At 48.7% G+C, this 22,572-nt stretch overlaps 1 protein-coding gene across 1 annotated transcript in view; it reads right to left on the reverse strand.

Moving 5' to 3' along the window:
* Window positions 1-22,572, reverse strand: part of Syn1 (Syntrophin-like 1) — a 341,618-nt gene that overhangs the window by 24,113 nt on the left and 294,933 nt on the right. The window contains exon 6 of the mRNA XM_017911844.1: window positions 5,849-6,072. Within this exon, the coding sequence (XP_017767333.1) occupies window positions 5,849-6,072 (224 nt within the window). The remainder of the gene's footprint in view (window positions 1-5,848; window positions 6,073-22,572) is intronic.

A 22,572-nucleotide genomic window follows, 5' to 3' on the forward strand; every position in this document is an offset into this window, starting at 1 on the left:
GAGAGAGAGAGAGAGAGAGAGAGAGAGGGAAGAGCAGATCGGCTGACTCACCCCCCTCGATCTCTCGAGTTTGCAGATCACGTACGAGCCTGGGACCTCGTCAGAGGTTTGTTTGACGAGGGTATCCCATCCTCTGGCGATTAATCACTCGCTATTAATTAACCAGGCAATCGTTGCCCCTGCGCGGAGGGTTTGGAACGCTTCCAGCGTGGTTCACCCTTTTTCCAGCGACATCGAGATCGCTGCGTTGCGCCAAGGTCACGGTCTCTGATTTTTTCACGCAGTTCACCCGTTAATTATCGGTCACCCCTTGGACTAGTCGAATATCTTGGATCGATCCTGGGTGATTTACGACTCGATCAGCTGCGTACACGCGTGTTCACTCCGGGTTCGCTATAATTTTATTTCCCCGCGAATCTCACGGATTCCACGAGATCTAGGGTGTCGTGATGGATCGGAGAGGGTGGTCTCGGGCTTCGATATGGTCGAAGTCGGCGACAGGAAGACAAAGGACGAGGACGACACTCGACGAGAGACCACGCGCAAGGGTCTCATCCACGAGGCTATATTCGAAGCAGATTGGTTCGGCTTTGGAGACGCACACGCTTCGTTTCATTTTCGATACAGGAAAGGCAACGGAGAGGCACCGGGAGAGAGATAGAGAAGGGTGAAATAATCTGACGCGCGTAGGGTGGTACTAGCCAGAGTTTCCGTATCGCGGTGACAAAGACGGAGGTCCCTACACCGGAGATGACTTTGGACAAGCGCGATCCGGGGAACAGCTCGAAACTGACCCAGCTTTGAACGGCGAAACCGTCGCGCTCATAGAGCAGTTTCCATATGGAAATAGACCCGCCACTCGCGGATCTTTTAATCAAAACTCTTCGAAAATTTATCGCCGGCAATTAGACACAGGGCGGGGGGGTTAACTGGAAAGTTGGGCGAGCAAAACGACGGAGATTTCGGCGGATTCGCGCTGAAGGGAATACGTCGCGGAATCGAATAATATCGGCGAGTAGGAAATTCGCCGGGGCGGAAGTCGGTGATAAAGGAAATCGTTATTTAAACGGCCGGCGCGGCGTTGCCCCGGTAATTAATAACCGAACAAGTTGCCGCTGCATCGAGGGTAATTTCGGTGATTACTTTGCCAACGATTACTGTCGGGGGACTTTGCGCGCGGACGTGATTCTGAAGTTTCCGTGAGCGGCGTGCTAAATCGTTAATTACGATCACCGCGATTAATCACCCCATTGGCGACGACGGCAATTTAACCGACACACCGGGCAACGCCGCGAGATGTAAACAAGATTTAAAGGCGATCCGCCGTGAAATACGTCCTTTGATCGACGATCGGACCATTCCCGCTGCGAATCTGCCTCTGCCCAGTGTGCCCCCGGTGCTTTTTCCACCGGCAAAAACGAGGAAAGGCGCGGGTGAAAAATTCGTCGATGCGCGGAAAACACCGCGGGCAACGTTTTATCTTTCCCTCTGATTTATCCCTGTTCATCTTCCGCGAATAGATAAATTTTCAACGCGATTAAAAGTCGCGCCAGGCTCTCGATATTAATAGGCCAGATACACGCCGTGTTTTACGAGCTTTCAAAGCTGCTAATAGATACAACTATCTGCGAACGGAATCGCGAGAAACGCCACCGGTGAAATCGGCCAGTGCTCCCGTCCATTTTCCCATTTCCCATCGCTCGGCCTACGCGTTTACGTTTTTCCTTATTTCGTCTGCGCCAACGGGAATCCACCCCTGGTCATTCGATCCACGATCGTGCTCGGTTCTTCGTGCTTTTCGCTTTGTTTACGCATTTCGCTCCGGAAATTCGATTCTTTCGGCAGCGTTTGCGTATCGCTCGCTGGCTAGATTACGTCGATCCCTGTGAAAATTAACCGCGTATCCCGGGACAGGTGTATAATTCGACGGCGAAAATCCACCCTAATTGCTACGCGCGCTTCGATTCGTGGAACGAAACACGCGATTCTGGCTGCAACGATAATCCAGTCGATGTACAGTCGATCTGACGGAAGTCACGGTCGTGATTTCCGGCATTCCTTTAGCGTTAAACGTCGAAGGGAAGATCGCTCCTACCCTTCCCGTTCCCACGGCAGCGTGGAATTAACCACGCGTCTGGCGATTCCCTTGGCCCGGGTTGCATTAACTTTCCGGATCGCGAGCACACCCTCCAGCGAAATCCAATTCCGGGGAATGCGGTCATTTTCGCGTCTCTTTTCGTCTCTGTTTCTATCTTACGTCGCCGTGGGCGCCACTTCTTCGGTTACACGCCGCCACGACCGAACAAATGGACCCGGCGTTTCCCACGAACGGGCACGTTACGTTCGGGTTGCTTTTGCTGAGCTTTGGAGTAGATAAAATAGGGGTGAGGGAGAAGCGAGCGGAGGGTTTTCGGAGGAACGAAATCGGAGATGGATTCCGATTCACCGACGATTCGCCTGATCGAGGGGGTGGTTGCGGATGAAATCTCGAGTTAGTGGACAAAACAGTCGAGGTGTCGACTGTGCGATTTGCCTCTTGTCGAGTTATTCTTTAGCATAAAGTCTCATCTTCTTTATAAAGAAGATTAATCCATTTTCGCAATGGCGAATATCAGCTCTTGGAAGAGGTACGACCATTTACTTGCATATCTGCTTATCTAATATTACGTAAGGTGGAAAAATGACAAGAGAAATTGAAGGAAATAAAAATAAAAATGGATTAACTGAGAAAATACTGAAAAATTCGTAATAACCCCTTGCACTACGATGCCGAGTGCAACTCGTCACGAATTCTTCGTGACTATAAGCTATACTAATCACGCGACCATGATTATATTTCTCGCGTCTCAACGTGCACACTATTCGAATAATTGCTAAAATTTGTATCCAATTTTATCGCAGATAAGGGTGGTTAATTAAAAAATAGTACGCCACTGGAAATAGCGGTTAATTAAAATTAAATCATAGTGCAAGATGTTGGAAATTCAAGTGACCGAGTGCGACATGCCAAATACGGAATTTTCATTCAAAAATGAAATATAATTTATTACTGAAAGTAAAAATGGACTTGGGGTTTCATACTTAATTAAACATTACCAACGTCACCCTAAATTACGACAAAAGAAGTAGACACGAGGATCCAATGATCCAATACCTTGGACAGCAGTCCTTCCAGGGAAGAATTTGACAGAGAAAAACGCGGATGGGGACAAAACTAATTACCAACCCCTAAGCGAGATCCAAATCGTCCGTGAAGATGATCGAAGACGATTCGATATTCCTCCGGACGAGTAACTTGACTCGACAGCCCTCTCGATACCGATCTAAGGCAAACATAGGGCGTCCACCCTCTCTGCCACGGAACAATCGCATGGACGAGACATGGCCGATGATCCCGGTGATATTCGCGGGACAGACAACCGCGAAGGTGTCACGTTGTCCAACGTGGACATGCACGTACACGCAGGTGGACAGTGTCGTAGGCACGGGTACACACAGGTAGAGGAGAATTTGGCTCGATATCGCAGCCACGAGCTGGGCCCAGTCGATCGTGCCACCGGCAGGCCGGCCAACATAACGCATCCGTGTTCACCGGTACAGCCGGGGGATTACCAATGAGGCACGTCGGATTACCGCAGTTAGCGGTGTTCGTTAGACCACTATTTTAATTAAGACTATTATACGCGTGCTCGGCTATTCGTATCGCGGCGTCGGGACGGCCGTTACGTGCGCGGACCGTTAAAACGCGCGGCCCCGCGACGCCAATTCGTTTCGCGGCCTATCGATTCCGATTATCGACGCGACGCCTCAGTCTGCCGCTTGCCGACGCTTAGTCCGCAGCGAAATCGCAGCTTTGGGCTTAGTCGCGGTATAGAAAAAGCTTCGAGGCTCCTGCGAGGGAAATTTCTGAGAGAAGAGTCGATGCAATGGCTTTCGGATCGATATAAGATCGAATTACCGGCACGATTGGCTTTGGATACCCGGATCGTGAAACTTGACGCGAAAGGTATTGTACGATAGTAACCGTATTCGTTAGTACTGGAGAAACAAAGCAGCGATCGGTAGAAATCTATCGACACCGCTTGCCTTCACCCTTTCGCTACTATGGGGTGACTATAGTCACCGGCCACAAAAATTGAGCAAAAAGTTAAGGCAAGTGCTATCGTTCTTCTTAGCTCTCTTCGCAAAGAAGCTATAGGAAATGCGTGATTGAGAAAGAAAGCTGGAGTATGAAAGAAGACAGAGTACGAGGTTTAAACGAGGGTGCAAGGGCGGTCCTAGAGCAGTCCTGTTGGTGAGAGTTGTACACGAGGTTTGAAAGAGAGTCGAGTTGATGACAGTTCGAAGAGTTGACGTGCGAGTGTGAATAGCGTTTAGTCTAATCTTCTAGTTCGTATTTTATCACGAATAAGATATATTGGAATTAAATAACATCCTTGATTCCCTATATTTCCCAATCAAAATATCTCCTACTGTTCACTCCCTACACTCATTCCCAATTCACAGACCGTTACGATCCTCTATAAAGACGCGAATCCTTCAAATAGACATTTTAACTAGCATCTTTCGAACCTCTACCTCCATCAGGAAAAACCCAGACCTCTACCTTATCCCTATTTCCATGCATACTCTCAGGAACAAGGGACCCGAATCGAAGGGACGATGGTTTACTCGTTTATAACCAGCGTCCCACGATTCGCGGACACCTCGACCTCCGAAACTGACCCCCCGAGTCAACCCCCATAAAAGGATTAGAATTTCCTAAACCTAAAAACAAATTAACAATTTGTTTAAACTTCCACTTCCACCTACCAGTTCCGAACCTCATGCACATCCCTCCAACGAACACGCCGCCAATAGGAGAAAAAACACACCCACCACTTAGACATCTCGACAGCCAATGACAGCAACAGACGAACATATAAAAATACACGACACCAAGACGACAGACAGTACAAACATCAAAACGACACAAACGACACCACGATAGAACGCATATCGCTAAGACATATTGTAAATTGCTGTAAATATCTTGTAATTAAATTATATTGAAGCCCTCAAAAATAGTTTACGTTCTCAAAACGACGTAAACCTTCGTCTGAATTCTTCATACAATCGACAAGAAGATTGGGACGAAAGAAGTGCTATCGTTCTTCTTAGCTCTCTTCGCAAAGAAGCTATAGGAAATGCGTGATTGAGAAAGAAGACAAAGTACGAGGTTTAAACGAGGGTGCAAGGGCTGTCCTATAACAGTCCTGTTGGTGAGAGTTGTACACGAGGTATGAAAGAGAGTCGAGTTGATGACAGTTCGAAGAGTTGACGTGCGAGTGTGAATAGCGTTTAGTCTAATCTTCTAGTTCGTATTTCATCACGAATAAGATATATTATAATTAAATAACATCCTTGATTCCTTATATTTTCCAATCAAAATATCTCCTACATACATGTACCAATTCACTGCCCAGTTACTTTAACACATCTTGCGCGAGAAGAGACTACAGTCGTTTTGCACGGATTATTATTATCGATGGGCTTTTGTAGTATTTTTACAATAAGATCGGATACACATAAGTGTTAATTGTACTTCATAGCTAGGAGCGTCTATTTAGCCCGCTACGCGGTAAGAGTTTGACGGCAAAGTACCCGCGTCAGATGTGTTAATAAAATTATAACACAATCGATTAGAGAAAACAAACATTCCCGATACAGAAACTCCGAATAATCGATCAGGAGTTCAATTATCGACGGACCCCAATCATCTTTGCCCAGTATCCAGATTGAACTCCCAGATCTTCGCGTCCGCGACAACAACCAAGACCCCAAGAGAAACAGTAAGTGTCGCACTCACCTGGACGTAATCAACGAGCAAGTGATTCTGGGAGAGGCCCACGCTTCCGGCGACCAAGGTGCGCACTCGTAGAACCACAGCTCGCGGCCGGAAACTGCGCCGAAGACGCTGCGCCACCCCCCGGTGCATCCGCTTCCGGCGCCGAATCCGCTGCCTGCTCCTCGCGAGGTACTGGCGCTGCTCCCTGCTCCATCCTCGCTGCTCTCGCTGCTGGCACGTCCGTTCTGTGGACAGATCGCGCGTACGCGGCTCGTAAATCTTTCCCTCTGCGGGTGTCGCGCGTGCACGCGTGTTCGCGTGTACAGAGGCGCGCGCGGCGCGGTGTGGGTGGACAAGAACGCGTGCATGCGCGTATAACCTGTAGCAGCCGGCTGATCGCTGCGGAAATCGTGATCCGGCACGATTCACGTCCGTCGGAAATGCTTCTTTCGGGGACACGCGCGCGCGCGGAGTCGAGGCGTGTGAGCTCCGGGCAAATTTGCGTGCCGGAGAAATTATGCGAGACACCTGCTCGGCCACGATAACAACACGCGGCCGGAATTTGCGATTTCTCCTTCCCTCGGGTGCAGTCGTGCACCCTCTGCCCCTCTGCCGACCCTTTTGCCTCCTTTTCGCTTGCACTCGTACCGAACGAGCGCCAGTGTGAGTCTCCTATACGCGCGTACACGCGTTCGACGAACGGTGAAGGAGAAAGATGGCGTATTAGCAAGGGAGGGAATTCACGGACTGTGTATCGTGGACGGGAGACAGGAAGGAAAGGACGGGTTAGACGGACGCATTGGCAGTTTCCTTCTTTCCCAGTCGCATTCCACACATGCGTGGTTCGCAAGGACGAAGGGAGAAACGCGAGAAACGGGGCGAAAGGAAGAAAGAGCCCGCGTGTCTGCCGTTGGGAGAAATGTAGCCTCATAAGTGTCAAGCGCATTTTCCCGCTGCCACTTATCCAGGAGACAATATCGAGCGGAGGAGGAGCGCGTGGCCTGCGCGCCGGATGCAGTCGTGCAAACACCGTCGACCTCGTGTCCTCGTATCGGCCGAGTAACGGCAATTAGCCGCGCCCGATACAACGACCCGTGTGTCCCACGTGTGCCCCGTCATGTCCACTGGCCCATGTCCGGGCTCTGCCTGCCTCTTTGACTTCCCTTTCCCTGGTAAAACGAAGACTCACCCTTTGTCTCGACCGCTTCGAAAGCATCGTCGTCCGTTGCTTTTCCCCCGTAATACCATCGCGCCTCAACCCCGCGCCCCCGCGAGATCATCAGGCAAACCCACACGAATCCGGCAGCCGTTCAATATTTCAAAGCGATTCCGCGTTTCTGGGCCGCGATAAAAGCGGCTTATCGGCGAATCGGCTCTCCCGGCATCGATTTAACGTCGAACGCCTTTCCGGATAGCCGCAACGTCTCGACCCTAATTCCACGGACGAGACATTAATTTCCAAGCGGCCCGTTACGGACACGCGAGGCCCGGCCAACCTCTGGATCAACTCTCGCCGCCATCCTCGACGTCGTTAATATTTCACCGGCAGCGAAATAAGGTTCTGGCTAGCGAGCAGAATTACCCAGGTTTGCCGAGCGAGCTTTTAAAGCACGGCCGACGATAACGTTTTGTCCGCTATACCGGTGAATTATTCGAGGCTAATTCAGGGGTTGAACGATGCTCGAAGCGCGTCAAGGGGACAGTGACATTGAACGGGTAAGGAGAGGAGCCGAGGCTGTTTTCATTTCCCGCGGACAAAGAGCTCGTTAAGGATCGATCAAAATTTCACGCGGTCCGAGCTTCCTTTCACGCCTGCCACCCTCGCCTGCTTCCGGTTTCCCTCGATAAAAAGGGATCGGAGAGTTCGTCGTTTGCCACGAGCTCGTTCCGCAAAGTGTCGTTAACCATCGCAGAGGATTATGGGAACCCGAGTTCCTTCCACCGGTTACAACGAGTATACGCGAATCGCGCGATCGTAAATTCGAGCGTGACCACGGGTGGATGCAGTGCGCGACAAAGCAATGCTAACGCCACGTATGCATATATGTATACACGCACTCGTACAATGTACCCGGTACTTAACGATACACGGGATTATTAACTACGGTTTACGCTCCTTCCTACAAATTTCACCCGCTTTGCGCGAAAAATCGCTGCGACGAAGCGATAACACGGGCACGAGGAAACAGATCAACGAGATTTCGCTTTTCGAAAATCACGAGGTTGGTGGAAAAAATGCACGTCCTCTTAGGTTTACGAAACCTAAAACGAATGAAAATTTTTTCAAAAATATTGTGGGCATTATCCTTCGCGTGGGGACCATCGTTCTGAAATCGCCAATAAATGGATTCTAGCGTCAAGGAGGTTCGAGGACTCGCGAGAATAATGTTCTCTCTTGATTTCTATGGTGATGCCAATTGCTATCCTGATGACCGTCTTGCCACGATAGGTAGTAGGTAAGAGGATCCAAGAAAGGGATGCGTTTCGTCCTGTGCCTGTTAATAGACTCGTCAAGGCTTTCTAGCAGGCCCTGCCTTAGACAGGGCATACACTTAGCATAGGAATTTGTATTTATGAGAATCGAAGATTTACTCGAAGTTTCGTTTCCCATCTAGGGGTGAGGATATGAACGTTGGTTGAAAATCACGAGGTTGGTGGAGAAACTGCACGTCCTCTTAGGTTTACGAAACCTAAAACGAATGAAAATTTTTTCAAAAATATTGTGGGCATTATCCTTCGCGTGGGGACCATCGTTCTGAAATCGCCAATAAATGGATTCTAGCGTCAAGGAGGTTCGAGGACTCGCGAGAATAATGTTCTCTCTTGATTCCTATGGTGATGCCAATTGCTATCCTGATGACCGTCTTGCCACGATAGGTAGCAGGTAAGAGGATCCAAGAAAGGGATGCGTTTCGTCCTAGGCCTGCTAGTGGACTCAAGGATTTCTAGCAGACCCTGCCTTAGACAGGGCATACACTTAGCATAGGAATTTGTATTTATGAGAATCGAAGATTTACTCGAAGTTTCGTTTCCCATCTAGGGGTGAGGATATGAACGTTTGTCGAAAATCACGAGGTTCGTAGAAAAACAGTTTGCCGCCCTAGGTTTATGAAACCTAAAGCAAATAAAAATTTGTCCAAAAATATTGTAGGCATTAACCTTCGTGTGGGACCATTGTTCTCAAATCGCTAATAGATGGATTCTAACATCAAGGCCGTCTTGCTATGATAGGTAGCAGATAGAAGGAAGCAAGGAAGGGATGCGTTTCGTCCTGGGCCTGCCAGTGGACTCGTTAGTAAGACCTTCTGGCAGACCCTGCCTTAGACGAGGGGTACTTAGGTAGCATAGGAATTCGTATTTATGAGAGACGAGGATTTACACAAACTTCTGTTTCCCATCTAGCATTGAGGGTATGAACGTTAGTCGCTATAGTATTAACCCTTTGTATATATACGACAGTCACTTATTGTTTCACAGCGGCTGACATCGTATATAGACAGCAATCATTTATTGGTCAACAGCCGCTGATGCCGTCTACATACGACAAATCATAATTATATTAATAATTACTAATATGTATTACTCGTATGTACACTTAATAATTACTAATATATTTATGTATATGTAACATGTATTAGTAATGTATATATTAATTTCAATAGCGAATTCAAAATAAAGCTATACAGGCATTAGGCAAAGCAGAAAATGGTGACCAAGTATGGTCAGTCGCACCATCGCGAAAAGTGGCAAAGTACGGTACAGGTGCGCCGTCGCGAAAGGGTTAACCTTCTTCTTCAAAATCAAATTTGATTTACAACGCGACGATTAACTTTCTCCGAAATATTCCGCTTAGGAGTTACCAGGGAAACGCTGAACATCGCGTCCTATCATTTTCCCGCGAAATAAAAATCGCGAGGAAGGTTTAAAGTATCGGTTAGCCGAAGGCTTAGAACTTTTTCGAATTCACAGGGAAGGCGTTCAATTAAAAGCGTCGAATTTCCAATAGACACTATTCGTGTCCGATAGTCTGGAACTCGGTTTCCCGGTAAGTCGATCGCGGGACTAGATTCGCCGGAGTATCGGCCGAATTACGGAACGGAGAGGCCAGACAAGGTCGACGTTAATCGTCGTACAAAGTAGACGATGGAATCGCGGCGGAGACTGGAGGAAGAGGCAACTTTTCTCCGCGATGGAACAACGTTTTCCCTCGGAGGAAGGAAAGCGGCAGGAAGCGAGGCTGCAAGGCGCTCCCCGTTCTCCAAGAAAATTAAGCCAATTAACCCCTCGAGCTCGGGATGGAGAGAAAAAGAGAGACTCGCTGTCGGCTGGCAGCGGTCCAGCGACTAAGGCTGGCTCTCGCCTGTTTCCGAAAAACGTATCGCGCGATCCGTCGTCGATGGAACTTCCGGCGATGCGTCTTCCGGCCTAGACACAACGGCAATTAGAAAACCGCTCGCGATTAATCAACCCTCTTCTCCCATCCGCGAGCGGCCATCCTCGGAAGCTGAGGGCGAAGGCTGGTATGGGATTTGGCGTTTTAAAATGGAAGTAACGCCATAAAATCCACTATGCAAGTGATGCTTCCAATGACCGCGCAGTGGAGACCTGCGAGGCGTGGAAACTTCGGTGAAGTTGACGGGCCTGCACCGGTCAAGACCACTCACACCTCACCTCTTCGATGGTGCCCTTGGGATCCAGTGGATCGCTGTCCTCGCGCTCCCGCGCGTACCACTGGATGCGGAAGAGAGAATGGCAATATGGGCCATGGAGACCAACGGTTGGGTCTTATATCTGTAGCGATCATGATTTTCACCCTCGCCACTAGAGGGATTCCGACTTCGAGGACTGTCTCGCAAGTCTTCGAAAAATCTCCAAATCCTATATATATAAATTCCTGTCCTTCCAATAGTATCCCAGTCTAAGGCAGGGTCTGCTAGGGTAGCCTTACCGATGAGTGTGCTAACAGGCTCGGGACGAAACGCATTACTTCCTTCTCCTACCGTTTTTTCTAGCTACCCCACCAACGAGGATACCTGCGACATCAACGACCATGGGGGAGGACCCCCTCACTTATCCATGCCAGACCTGAAGTGGCCTAAGAATAATACGTCAATATCTAGTATCTCCCCCTGGGCGTACTCCTTGTAATACAGGGTCACAAGTGCGGGTTGACTTCCCCGTTGGTTGGACCATGTCAGTTTCATTGGTAGAAGCCGATTAACCACTTGCGCTGGAAAGACGTGTCACGCACGTCGTAATGCTTTTGTCACGGAATCGCCAACGACGTGGTATACACGTCGTTAGGCAATTGTTACAGAAACACTGGACCGTTCTGGTCGGTGAATTTCTTGCCACCGCAAGTGGTTAAATCGCAAATTCCACCTGTTAGTATGCCATTGAAGCGACCATCATTCTCACCCTCGCCACTCCGATGGACTTCGAGGACTTCCCCGCAAGTCCTCGGAAAGACCTCCAATTCCTATATATATATAAATTCCCGTCCTTCCAATAGTATCCTAGTCTAAGGCAGGGTCTGCTAGGGTAGCCTTACCGATGAGTCTGCTAGCAGGCCCGGGACGAAACGCATCCCTTCCTTTTCCTACCGACCCTCTAGACACCGCCGTTAACGGAGGCTACCTGCGACCAGCACGACACATCATCGACTATGGGGGACCATAAAGAAGAGGTAAGACACGAGCTGCGCATTGCGCAAAGAAGCTCAGAATAGACGCGATACTCGAAGCTCAGCCTCGGAAGCTCGCCGAAATTCGGATTTTCGCGCCGGCGTTCTCTGTCTTTTCCAGTTTTCCCGGTTCTTCCTTCTTTTTTAAATATTTTTTCCGCAGTGGAAACAGAACCCCACGGTGAATCGGTACTCGCGAAACGTGGATCGACGCCCGGCCCGGGAATATCCGACGCTCGATCGCGATTCTTTTCCATTCATCAACCGGCTGTTGTCGATTCTGTAACGCCTCGCGCTATCGCGCCGCGGCAATAATAACGAGAAGGAATAATGGTGGCCGGTGAAAAGCGCGATGAATATGGTTCGTTGGAGTGCAGTCGATTCGGCTGGTATCGACGAGCGTTTCTATGTCGAAGGAGGAACGGAAGCGATCGTTTCCAACATTGTAGAATTTTTTTTTTAACCAGACTTTTCGATCGGACAAAAGAGACAGACTCGATGGTGAAAACGGAGATACCCTATCATTCGAATCGGAATCTCTGTCCTCGTAGACAGGTAAGGGTGCAGGGACGCGCGATACACCTTCGGGATACACCTTGTCGCGATTCGTGTTGCACTGGGATATTTTTCCGGAAATTGTTTGCGTGCGATGGCAACGTTCCGTGATATCGGAGATTTATTGCAACGTTAAGGGGGGGATAGGATCGTTTTTAGTGTAAATTAACGAGTGGCGGCTGGAGATCAGCTCGAGATCACGGCGAACGCTGGCGCAGGGACGAAACGACTTCGATAAGACGCGGAAAAACAGGCCGCTATCTCCGATCTGCCGGGTCTAACGAAACGAAGATCGGTCCCCGCGATAGGATTATTCGGAAAAAGCGGAAAGGTTAGAGCATTTGCATGGTAATACCGTGGTCGTTAACGTCACTCTATTAAACGGCGATAAAAACACCTTAACCGTGAGATGGGCAACAGCGAGAGGTCGACGTGTACGCGAGGAAACTATGCTTCACCGTGGAAAAATCCATTTACCGTTCCTTCGACTCTTCCCGGCCGTTCCGAAGTGCCCGGGATAACCGATGTTCCGTGACGGGGCGCTCTAAAGGGTTAATAAAATTGCCCGGGTAATATGCATACTTCCGGCGAACTTGGGGAATAGCCGGTGGACGAGCAAGCTGACGCTCCATGCCCCGACGCCACCTCGTCTCTTTTCCCTCCCTTTTTCTTCCCTTTTCCCTTCTCTCCTCTTCCGCCCTCTTTATTTTCTACGGACCCAGTTTGTTCGAAACTTCGTTTTCACTCGCTTAAGCAAAGTTAGCGCGGATAAAGCGCGCTTAGACGGCCATGACTACCGCTGGAGCTAATCTCTGGCTAATCGCTGATTCGGCCAGGCACCGACACGCGTCCGGCACCTAACCAAATCACCGGTCCTCCATCGATATGAATCCAATCCCAGGGTTAATTGCCAGGTCGTTTTCGACCAGAGGTACAACCAGTGGCAACAATCCACTCGCGGTTGTAAATTTATTCGAGGAAGTCACAGCGAGGGGTTGTTTCCCGGAAAGGTAATCCGAGAAAAAGGAAAACGGCGAATCTATTCTTCCCTCGCGGCAGGTTGACTGCGGCGCGACGTTTAATAAGTTATTTCCGTAACCAGAAACCACTTTCTCGGGTGATTTGACCCGTCACTGGGTTTCGTGTTTCACGGAGAGATTCCGGTTCCAGGAAGCGCGGATTCCGTACCGCGGAGCGTGTTAAGAGGTAATCGAGACGGACAGCGCGGACTCGCTGAATATTTATTTACGAAACTCGCTTTCCGTCGAAATCGAGAACACTCTCGCGGATATGAAATATTCGTCGCTACCCCCGAGTGTCGAGAGGAAATTGTCGGCGCGACATTCATCGATCGCGAAATTCATCCAACCTGTCCGCTTTTTTCCGCCTGTGCCACCCTCTTTTAGAAACGAGAGCCTGAAGTCGAAGAAGTTGCGAGAAGGGAAACGGGTAATTCGATATTTTCCGCGATTCACGGACCAGATATCGAGTCTTTTGCTAGAAACCGCGCGTTTCGATGTAACAAGCGAACGAAAAATCACGCCTCGATAGGGAATTCCCCTATCGTAAATGGAATTTCGGCGTTAAATACTCGTCGACCACTGCGTGCCTGCGTGGCGGAAAAAGAGAAAAAAGAGAGGAGGGGGGGGGGGGGGGGAGAGAGAAACAGTTGGAGTGGAGAAAGCACGCAGCGAAGGTTCAAACAAATTTGGCCACAACGAACGCTGATTTTCGGTGCGTTTTGCGCGTTATCGAATGATTCGCGGGCACCGCGGTCTTGTTAGCAACGCGCTGCGAAACTCCGCGCGATCGGTTTACATTTTATTCGACAAGGGGGTGCACGGGGGTGGGAATGCTTGGAACGGGGGCGTAATGTTGCTCCGTGTTTATTCGTTGTATTTCGTGGCGTAATAAAAATCGCTAATATTTTCGTTACTCGCGGGGAGGGTGGGCGTAATAAAAAGAATTATTACCGCAAGCCGCGTTAGCCGAATGTCATTTTTACGCGAGTGCGCGAACGTACGTGCAGGCGAGAAGGAGGGTGGAAAAAGGGAGAAATAAAAAGGGAGGTACGCAGAGGGCGGAAAAGCCGACGTATGTTCCGGTCGTTTGGCAGGATAAAGGAAATATTAATAAAAAACCGGCGTCACGTTGGCAAATCCCGATTCATTTGCCGCATTACGAACGACGATTTATCCGCGCGCGTATCCGCCGATTAATATCACGCCTGCACCCGATTATACCGGCAAATGACTTATCGTTCCCGCGTCCATCTTCGACCTGTCCACCCTCGCGGCGTTTTTAATCGTTCATCGACCTTCTCCTTCCTCCTCTTACCTTCCCCGCCGTTATCGATATAGATTTATCGCGCAACGTGCGCGATTTAATTTCGAAATTTCGAAATTCTGCCATCACTCGCCCCCTCCACGCAACTTGCAACCGAACCCCGTGTTACCATCCGTAATTTAACGCGTCCTCTCTGTGCACCTCTCTTCTCTCTCTCTTCCCCTCTCCGACTGTCCGCGATCCTCCTGGATCGTCTCGGAGGCAGGATCGGACAGCAAAGGGAACGCAGAGTCAGCGAGTCGGGGCGAGAGCCCGTGGGGGTGGAAAGAGGGCGGCAGACAAGACTCGCGGTGGTTCAAGTTCGCCTATCGGCGCCGACGGTATTTATTCGACGTCGGGACGCGGCGTTCACCCTCTGGCTGAACGCGATTGCAATTGCTCTTTTAACCCTCCATCGGCGCGCTCCCGAGGACCGGTGAACAAAGGGTGGATAGCCGAGGAGTTATGGACACGTGGCTGCGAAGAGCGCGAGTGCGAAATTCGAGAAGTTTCGCGGCAACGGGATAAAGCGGAGGCTTTGTAAACTCGAGGACAACGGGAGAGTTTCTCCGCTGCGAGATACAGGCGGAGCGGTAATGCTTGCAAATTGGAACAGCCGCGCGGATTCTTATCGATCACTCGTGCACCCCTTGGAGAAATATTTCCGCGAGATCGAGTCGCCCGGTTTCCAAACAGCCGACCGAAACAGTCGGATGGCCGCGCGGTCGACGTCGAGACGACTTCGATTGGCTTCGTTTCCAGCGAGCCTCCGCGCCCCGTTTCTCGTTATTATCGACGTTCCAGATCGACAGCCGCGCGATGCCACGGGGTACTCGGCGAAAGAATGGAACCGGCGAAATAGACGGGACGAGAAGCTGGATCTTGTCGATTCTCCACCCCGGCTTCGAGGGTGTCGCGAACCACTCCGCCCCACTCCGCCGAGCTTTAATATATTTCTCTCTTTTCGCCCGATTCCACCTTGCTACCCTCCCGCTGCTAGATTGCGCCTAGGTGACGAGCGACGGAGGCTCCTTTCGCTCGATTTCCCGAGCGCGACACAGACGAGGCGGAATCCGCGCCGACGCGCGCCGATAAGGCGTCGCAACGACGCTGACAACTGCTCGATCGCGAACCGGCAAGCTCCAGAATTCTCGCCATACGAACAACGCTCTCGAACAGCATCGGTAACGAATACCTCGTCTTTCATAAGAACGTGACACGTATGTTCCTCGCGAGGAACCATATCCATCCTCGAAGAAATCGCACGTCGACGCGTGAGACGCAGGAGCAGAACAATTATATATGGGGAGAGAGGACGCACCCGACTTCCTAAAAGAAGCTTGGTTTTCACCGACCAGCTAGGAGCCAAACAGTTTTGGGCCCCTAGGAAACGAGTAATAAGCAAGTCGTCCGGGCCATGCACTTTTCCTCCACTTTGCGTCCTAATTTCGCCCCCTCCGGTTGACAAATATCTTTCCCCCAAAAGGGGTGTCAGAAAAAGGTCTGCACAGGACAGTCAGTCCAATGCTGAATGATTCCCAATGCAATGGCCGTGATAGTTAAACTCAATATTCGACGCCGACATAGTCTTCTTCGTTTTACCCAGGCCCCCCATTCATATACATATAAACATATATTTTATATCAAACTCTGGAAAATTTTGTCTGGATCAGTATTGTGACTAATGGTTGAAAAATTTCGAATGGAAAAATTAAAAATGGCGCGAGATTTATAGCGAAGCGCGAGACAAAAGGAAAATACTACTTACAAAGGAAACGCAAGTAGAACAGGTCAATGCGGTACGAGACGCGGGCGTCTACGAAGAACGGAGCTTAAACGGAACGTTCCACGCAATTACGAGGAAAACGCGTGGTGCCACGGGTGGGATAAAAAGAAGCAGGTTCGAGGAAAATTTCCCCGTAGCAAGATACCGGTTAAACCGCAGCGTTACACGCGAGTAAACGCATAGGGGACCGACGAGACGATGCGGTCGGGGCTCGTTTCTGGCCGCAGTTTACTTAGCATCGTCGATGCACCATCCACCGGGAGCGACGTTGGCCGTCGGGGATGCGGGCGGACAACGGTCGGAGAGGGGTCGTTGCGGGGTGGCAAAGGCGAGAAAGGGCTCGAAGATCGCGCGTGGAACGGGGCGAGATCGGTTCTCTGTTTGAGAACGGATAGTGGCCCGCGCGTTCTAATTAATAGCGAACCATCGACGAGACCCGCACTGGCTACCCTTTCGATAGGGTTGCGAAGGAGCACCTGCTCGTTGCGCCACCTCGCGCTGGCGGCCACGAAATTTTATCGGGGGAAGAAAAACACGAGTAAGGCGATTAATCGTTCCGCCGGCTCGGCCATCGCGATCCCTTCTTCCGCATAATTGCTTCGGGAATATCGAGAGGGGTGGCCGTCTGCCGCCGCGTGATTTATCTCGTCGCGACCTTAGGTGCTCTTTCATCTGCCGGAGGTGAGTAGCGGTTTCTTTCAGCCGCGGATACCTTGGTGCTAGAGAAGTAACGAGGAGCTGGCATTCAATCGGGAGATTGACTCGAGGGTGGAGAGATTAGCGTTTTCGGGATTTTCGCTGATCCATCGCGACGCAGTTATCGTTGAGCGTTCTGGATAATACAGGAAAATATTCCTTCATTTTGCGTGAAGCCTTGCTTTAGACTAGGTAAAATAAAATACAGGAAGATAAATAATTAATACTAGGTTCAGGGGACCCGTCAATTTGACGGATGGCTTTTGCCTAGAGAAGAGTAGAAATTCAAAGATTCTCTACTAAAAAATTGACGATACTTTTCTCAGCAGTAAATAAAGAATTGTATAATAATAGAATCGTAGAATTATTTGATTTCGAGACCCTGCACACTATTACATTACATTAAATTTGACATATTAATTAATATCGATCTTCCAAATTTTATGAAATGGTGACTGAAGATCACCTATCGAGTGCAAAGGGTTAACAGATTTTATTAATTTAGATTAAAAATGTCTATATCGTAATTGTTTTTAATTCAGACGAGGGGTGCTCTTCACGTCGAAGAGCACGAGGGTAGGTCAGAACGAATGAAGAAAAGGAAAGGCTGCGTATCGTTCTGGGCCTGTTAGGGGACTCATTAAGCCTATCTACCAGACCCGTGTCTCAGACGGAGGATCCTACTGGCAGGTGAGAAATTCGTATCTACAGAAAGCAAAGGGTTCTGATGGTGTTTGCCACATAAACTAATCGTTGTTTGTAAAGAAAATAAATGATTTCCTTTACCGCCTGTAAGGCAGATTCACGGGTCTGATAGAGATCAACTCGATATAGATCGGATCACGATCGCTCCCCGTTCTCGATATCTCCATGTACGCTCTTTGGATCCCCATAACATACCCCTGGAAGGTTAATTTATTCAAACATCTCGACCGCGTCTACCGAATTCAATCTCGACTCTCTAAATCATTCGCGACGCAACAATTATGCACCATCCACGATTACTCTCCGAATTAATCAGCCCAAAGCGGGATTCCCTGGGATCTGCTTAAAAACCCCCTCGACGATCCGGCCAAGACGATTAATAGGGAAGAGGTCCGTAGGGTGACGAAGGAGGACAAAATTAGCCCGAAGTCAGCTATCAAAATCGAGCCATTATACCACGAAACTCGACCAACCGAAATGCAGTGGAACGAGGGAGAACTAGCCCGACAACACAGTCGCATAGCACATCGTAGACGGTGGTGGAGCGATTAGCTGGTAGGCATGCAGCTCGTTCGCATACCAATGCAACGTGTTGCACACTCGCTGCCTCTGGATATTCGATCCCGAACGCATTGAATCACCATAATGGCAGTCGGGAAAAGGGGTGGAAGAGACGTGGCCGGGAACACGAGGCGAAGTAGCGTGAAGGTGTTGGGGGCGTCGGGACGAAGACGCTGCCGATTTCGCCGCAGAGGAACCCGCAGCTTTGAGGAATTTGCTTACCGTCTGAGGCGATGTTTGCCGGCAGAAGTCGTGGAAAGGGGATGAAAACGGAAGCCGCGAGAGCGGGACGGCAACGGAGCGAGGGAACGAGACACGCAAACCGTGAAGGAAAAGTACGGTGACAGACATGGAAAGAGGCGGGCGAGGAAAATAAATAAAGTAGCATGTCGCTGCGGGAGATACATCGATTGGAAAGAAAGAAAATGAAATAAATTGCTAGATGAGAGGGGGTGTGTAACAACGCGAGAGACAAGATAGGAGCGACCGTGGGCAAGGCAAACAAGTCTCTGGAAGACAGAGACAGAGAGAGACTCCGGGAGAAAATCAACAATGACGACGGAAAGCAATCGAACAAACATGGACGACGCTCAAAGGAAAAGTCCTCTATCTAACGAGAGGAACGCGACGAACGGACGAGCACCGTCTCGTATTAATTGCTCGTTAATTCCCACCGTCTTGCCGTTGAACTGAAACAAACTAATTGTGGAACAGCGAGACCTTCTCTCGTTGCAAATTATCATCCCGGGGGCGTCGGGTCGCGAGGAATTAGGCATTCTGGAAATTCGTCCTTGCTTTCGTCGCGTCGTTTCATCCCTGTAACCGTGGCTCCCACCCTTTCTCTCTCCCCCCGACAAATTTATTCCTACGGACTGGATTAATACCTCGTCTTCGAAAATTGCTGAATTACCATCCGTAGCGTCTCAGAAGACAGGAGAAACAGAGGGAGAGAGAGAGAGAGAGAAAGAGGGAGAGATGGCGTAGAAGTTGGCCAGTGTAGTAATTATCACGAGAGAAAATAGATCCCCGTAAATATACTTGCCACGTTCATTCAGAGTTCGCGGAGACGATCCTGTGATCCGAATGTTATTCGCCTCGATCGATTATTCCTGTAGAACGATACTTCGACCTCGTTTAGAATTTTTCCTATCGTGCATAGCGAAAGATACCTGGTCGATCGTTCGTTATCCCGAATACGGAATCACCTCTTAATTTGCCAAACAGAGCCCCTTAGAAATTACAAGCATCGAGTCGCGGCATCGGGAAACGGAAGATCTCCGTCTAGACGATTGCAATTTTAATGCGCTTTCCTTCTGATCAATCAGCGCGTAATTGAAGTCACGGGGGATTAATTGGACGACGAACAGCGACCACCGGGCCGACAATTCCCAGTCAATTATTCCTCGACATCATCGAGTATAATCAGTTTACCGACCGATCGACCACAACTCGATCTTTTTCTCCCTGGATCACCGAGATCCTTTGCCGCTACTCGGGGGTAAATAACGCCGCAGAGATATTTAGGGCGCAGAGATTCGTCGGGGATGCTATCTCGAGGTGATTCGTCAGGGACGGAGTGAAATCGCAACTTCTTAATGAAATCGAGAATTGCTGCGAATAGCCACGGATATTCCGATTGAAATAGTCACGCTTTAATTAATACGTTCGCGACGGGCCCTGATTTTTGTGTCTCCGCCATAGGCGCTGTTTTTGGTACTTTCTCCCATTTGGCGGGAGAGTTTGAACCTCTCTCAACGAGAGAGGTTCAAATTAATCATATTGTTTCGTCCGAATCTTCTTGTCGGTTGTAGGAAGAATTCAGGCGAAAGTTTACGTCGTTTTAAGAACGTAAACTATTTTTTGCAGTTTTAAAATATAATTTAATTACAAGATATATTTACAAGAATTTACAAGATGTCTTGGCGATAGTTAGCGATATGCGTTTTATCGTGGTGTCGTTCGTGTCGTTTTGATGTTTGTACTCTCCTGTCTTCCTCGTGTCGTGTATTTTATATGTTAGTCTGTTGTTGTCATTGGCTGTCGAGATGTCTAAGTGGTGGGTGTGTTTTTTCTCCTATTGGCGGCGTGTTCGTTGGAGGGATGTGCATGAGGTTCGGAACTGGTAGGTGCAAGTGGAAGTTTAAACAAATTGTTAATTTGATTTTAGGTTTGGGAAATTCTAATCTTTTTACGGGGGTTGACTCGGGGGGTCAGTTTCGGAGGTCGAGGTGTTCGCGAATCGTGGGACGCTGGTTATAAAAGAGTAAACCATCGTCCCTTCGATTCGGGTCCCTTGTTCCTGAGCGTATGCATGGAAATAGGGACAAGGTAGAGGTCTGTCAAGGAAAGGCAAAGGTTTAATTAAATTCGGCTAATGGAGCGTTAGTTTATGAAAGTTGTTAGGATTGACTCTAATGGTGTTTTTAAGAGATTTGGAGGTCCGCGAGCCGTGGGACGTTGGTCGTAAAGAGGTAACCGTTGTCTCCTCGACTCGGGTTTCTTTCTTCGGGGTGAATGTATGGAGTGCTATATGAGGTCGGGATTTTTCCTGATGGAGGTAGAGGTTCGAAGGATGCTAGTTAAATGTCTATTTGTCTATGAAGGATTCGCGTCTTTATTGAAGATTGTAACGATCTGTGAACTAGGAATGAGTGTAGGAAATGAACAGAATGCATGGAGTAGTATATGTGGTCTGGGTTTTTCCTGATGGATGTAAAGGTTCGAAGGATGCTAGTTAAATGTCTATAATAGAAATACACCCGGCTATTGTTATTTATCCAAGCAATATAGCAAAATAAATATTGTGCTATAAAAATTTACATAATATTTATGTTCTGAGGTAAATCTGTATATATCTCAATATTTAATTGCTTTTTTGAGGTAATACAGCTTCAAAAAGTTCATGTACGTTGTTAATCCTTGAATGTCGTTCTGGTATTTCGTTCAGTCTTTTATACAAGTTTCAAAAGTCATAAGTGTATAGTAATCGAAAGAAAGCCTGGAAAAAAGAAACCCCATCTTGCTTTTGATTACAATAATGCAAAAAAAGGCGTTGATCTATCGGACCAAGTGTCATCTTACTATAATTGCCTAAGAAAAACAATAAAATGGTATACAAAAATCATAATACAACTAATATGCGGTACAGCAGTGGTAAATGCATATTTCATTCACAAACAATGGTGCAGTCGCAAACTGAGTATTTTGAAATTTAGAGAGATAATTATTGAAAAATTATTAGCAGCTACCGAAATATCAAACAGGCAAGCAAAGCATAAGAATCATCATTTTATAAATAAATAACCAGGAATTGCAAGAAGTGTTCGTAAACGCTGCAAAGAGTGTTACAGAAAATTATCTGAACAATTTGGTGCATCCACAGCCGCAAAATAGGCCCGACGCGTTACCACATTTTGTCCTGCTTGCGACAACCAACCGGCTTTATGTTTGCAGTGTTTCAAAGAAATCCACGATAGTAAATAGTTCTTTTATGTATATAAAGTTGTAAATAAATTTATTAATTACAGTAATCAGTTGTATAAATGCTATGATGCGAAAATAGCTCGTGTACCACCGGTGGCTCAGCCCGCCCCATGTGACAGACAAGAATGTACCACCGGTGGTACAACCCTTCTCGAACGTGTTAAGGCGTGTATAAATACCGTGAAAGTTTATTCTTGGCCAGATTGGGCGATTAAAGGTGCAGCGCGCAATTTTAGGGGATACCTGAACGGGAATAATTTCACGACTCGATATAATTAATCAGCTATAAAATTACTCCTCCGAGCAGCTTAATTTCGTCTCCGAAATCGAGTGCTCTAAATATACATGTGTTAGAGACAGCTCGCGATCGACCTAACGAGAAGTCGGCTCGATCGCAAGTCCGGAACAGGTATTCCCGTCAGAGTTATTAATGTACGCGAATATTTAATCAAGCGGAGGAATTAACATGATCGCGGCTAAATAAATAAGATCGATAATAATCCGCCATACCTGGATTTCGCAGGAGCGTTTCCTATTTTTCGCAAATATCCTTCGCCGTCAAACACATTTACGCGTTAATGTAAATAAATCAAGCACGAGCCCGGGATCCAGAATCCACGGAGATTTTAATTTATCGAGCCGGAGCTTCAACAACGGCCAATGAAAGCGCTCTTTCCATTTACCCAATCGTCCATCGAACGCAGCAATAACTGCACGTCTCCCGCTCGCGTTCCATCCGGAAACGAGAGGGTAATTCGATCCAAAAGCGACACCGGTCGTTCCGCGGCTCTTCGACTCGATAACGGCCGCGCGTTCCGCCAGCCGGCGGCCGACAATTACCGAACTTTACTACTTAAAAGCACGAGTAGCCGGCCTCGCCGTTGACCCGTGATCATTAGCGCGCGGGGAAATACGCGATTTCACGCGGCGTATCGGCCGGAACAGCCATCG

Source organism: Eufriesea mexicana, unplaced genomic scaffold (assembly GCF_001483705.2).
Source record: "Eufriesea mexicana isolate 0111107269 unplaced genomic scaffold, ASM148370v2 scaffold294, whole genome shotgun sequence".
Lineage (NCBI taxonomy): Eukaryota > Metazoa > Arthropoda > Insecta > Hymenoptera > Apidae > Eufriesea > Eufriesea mexicana.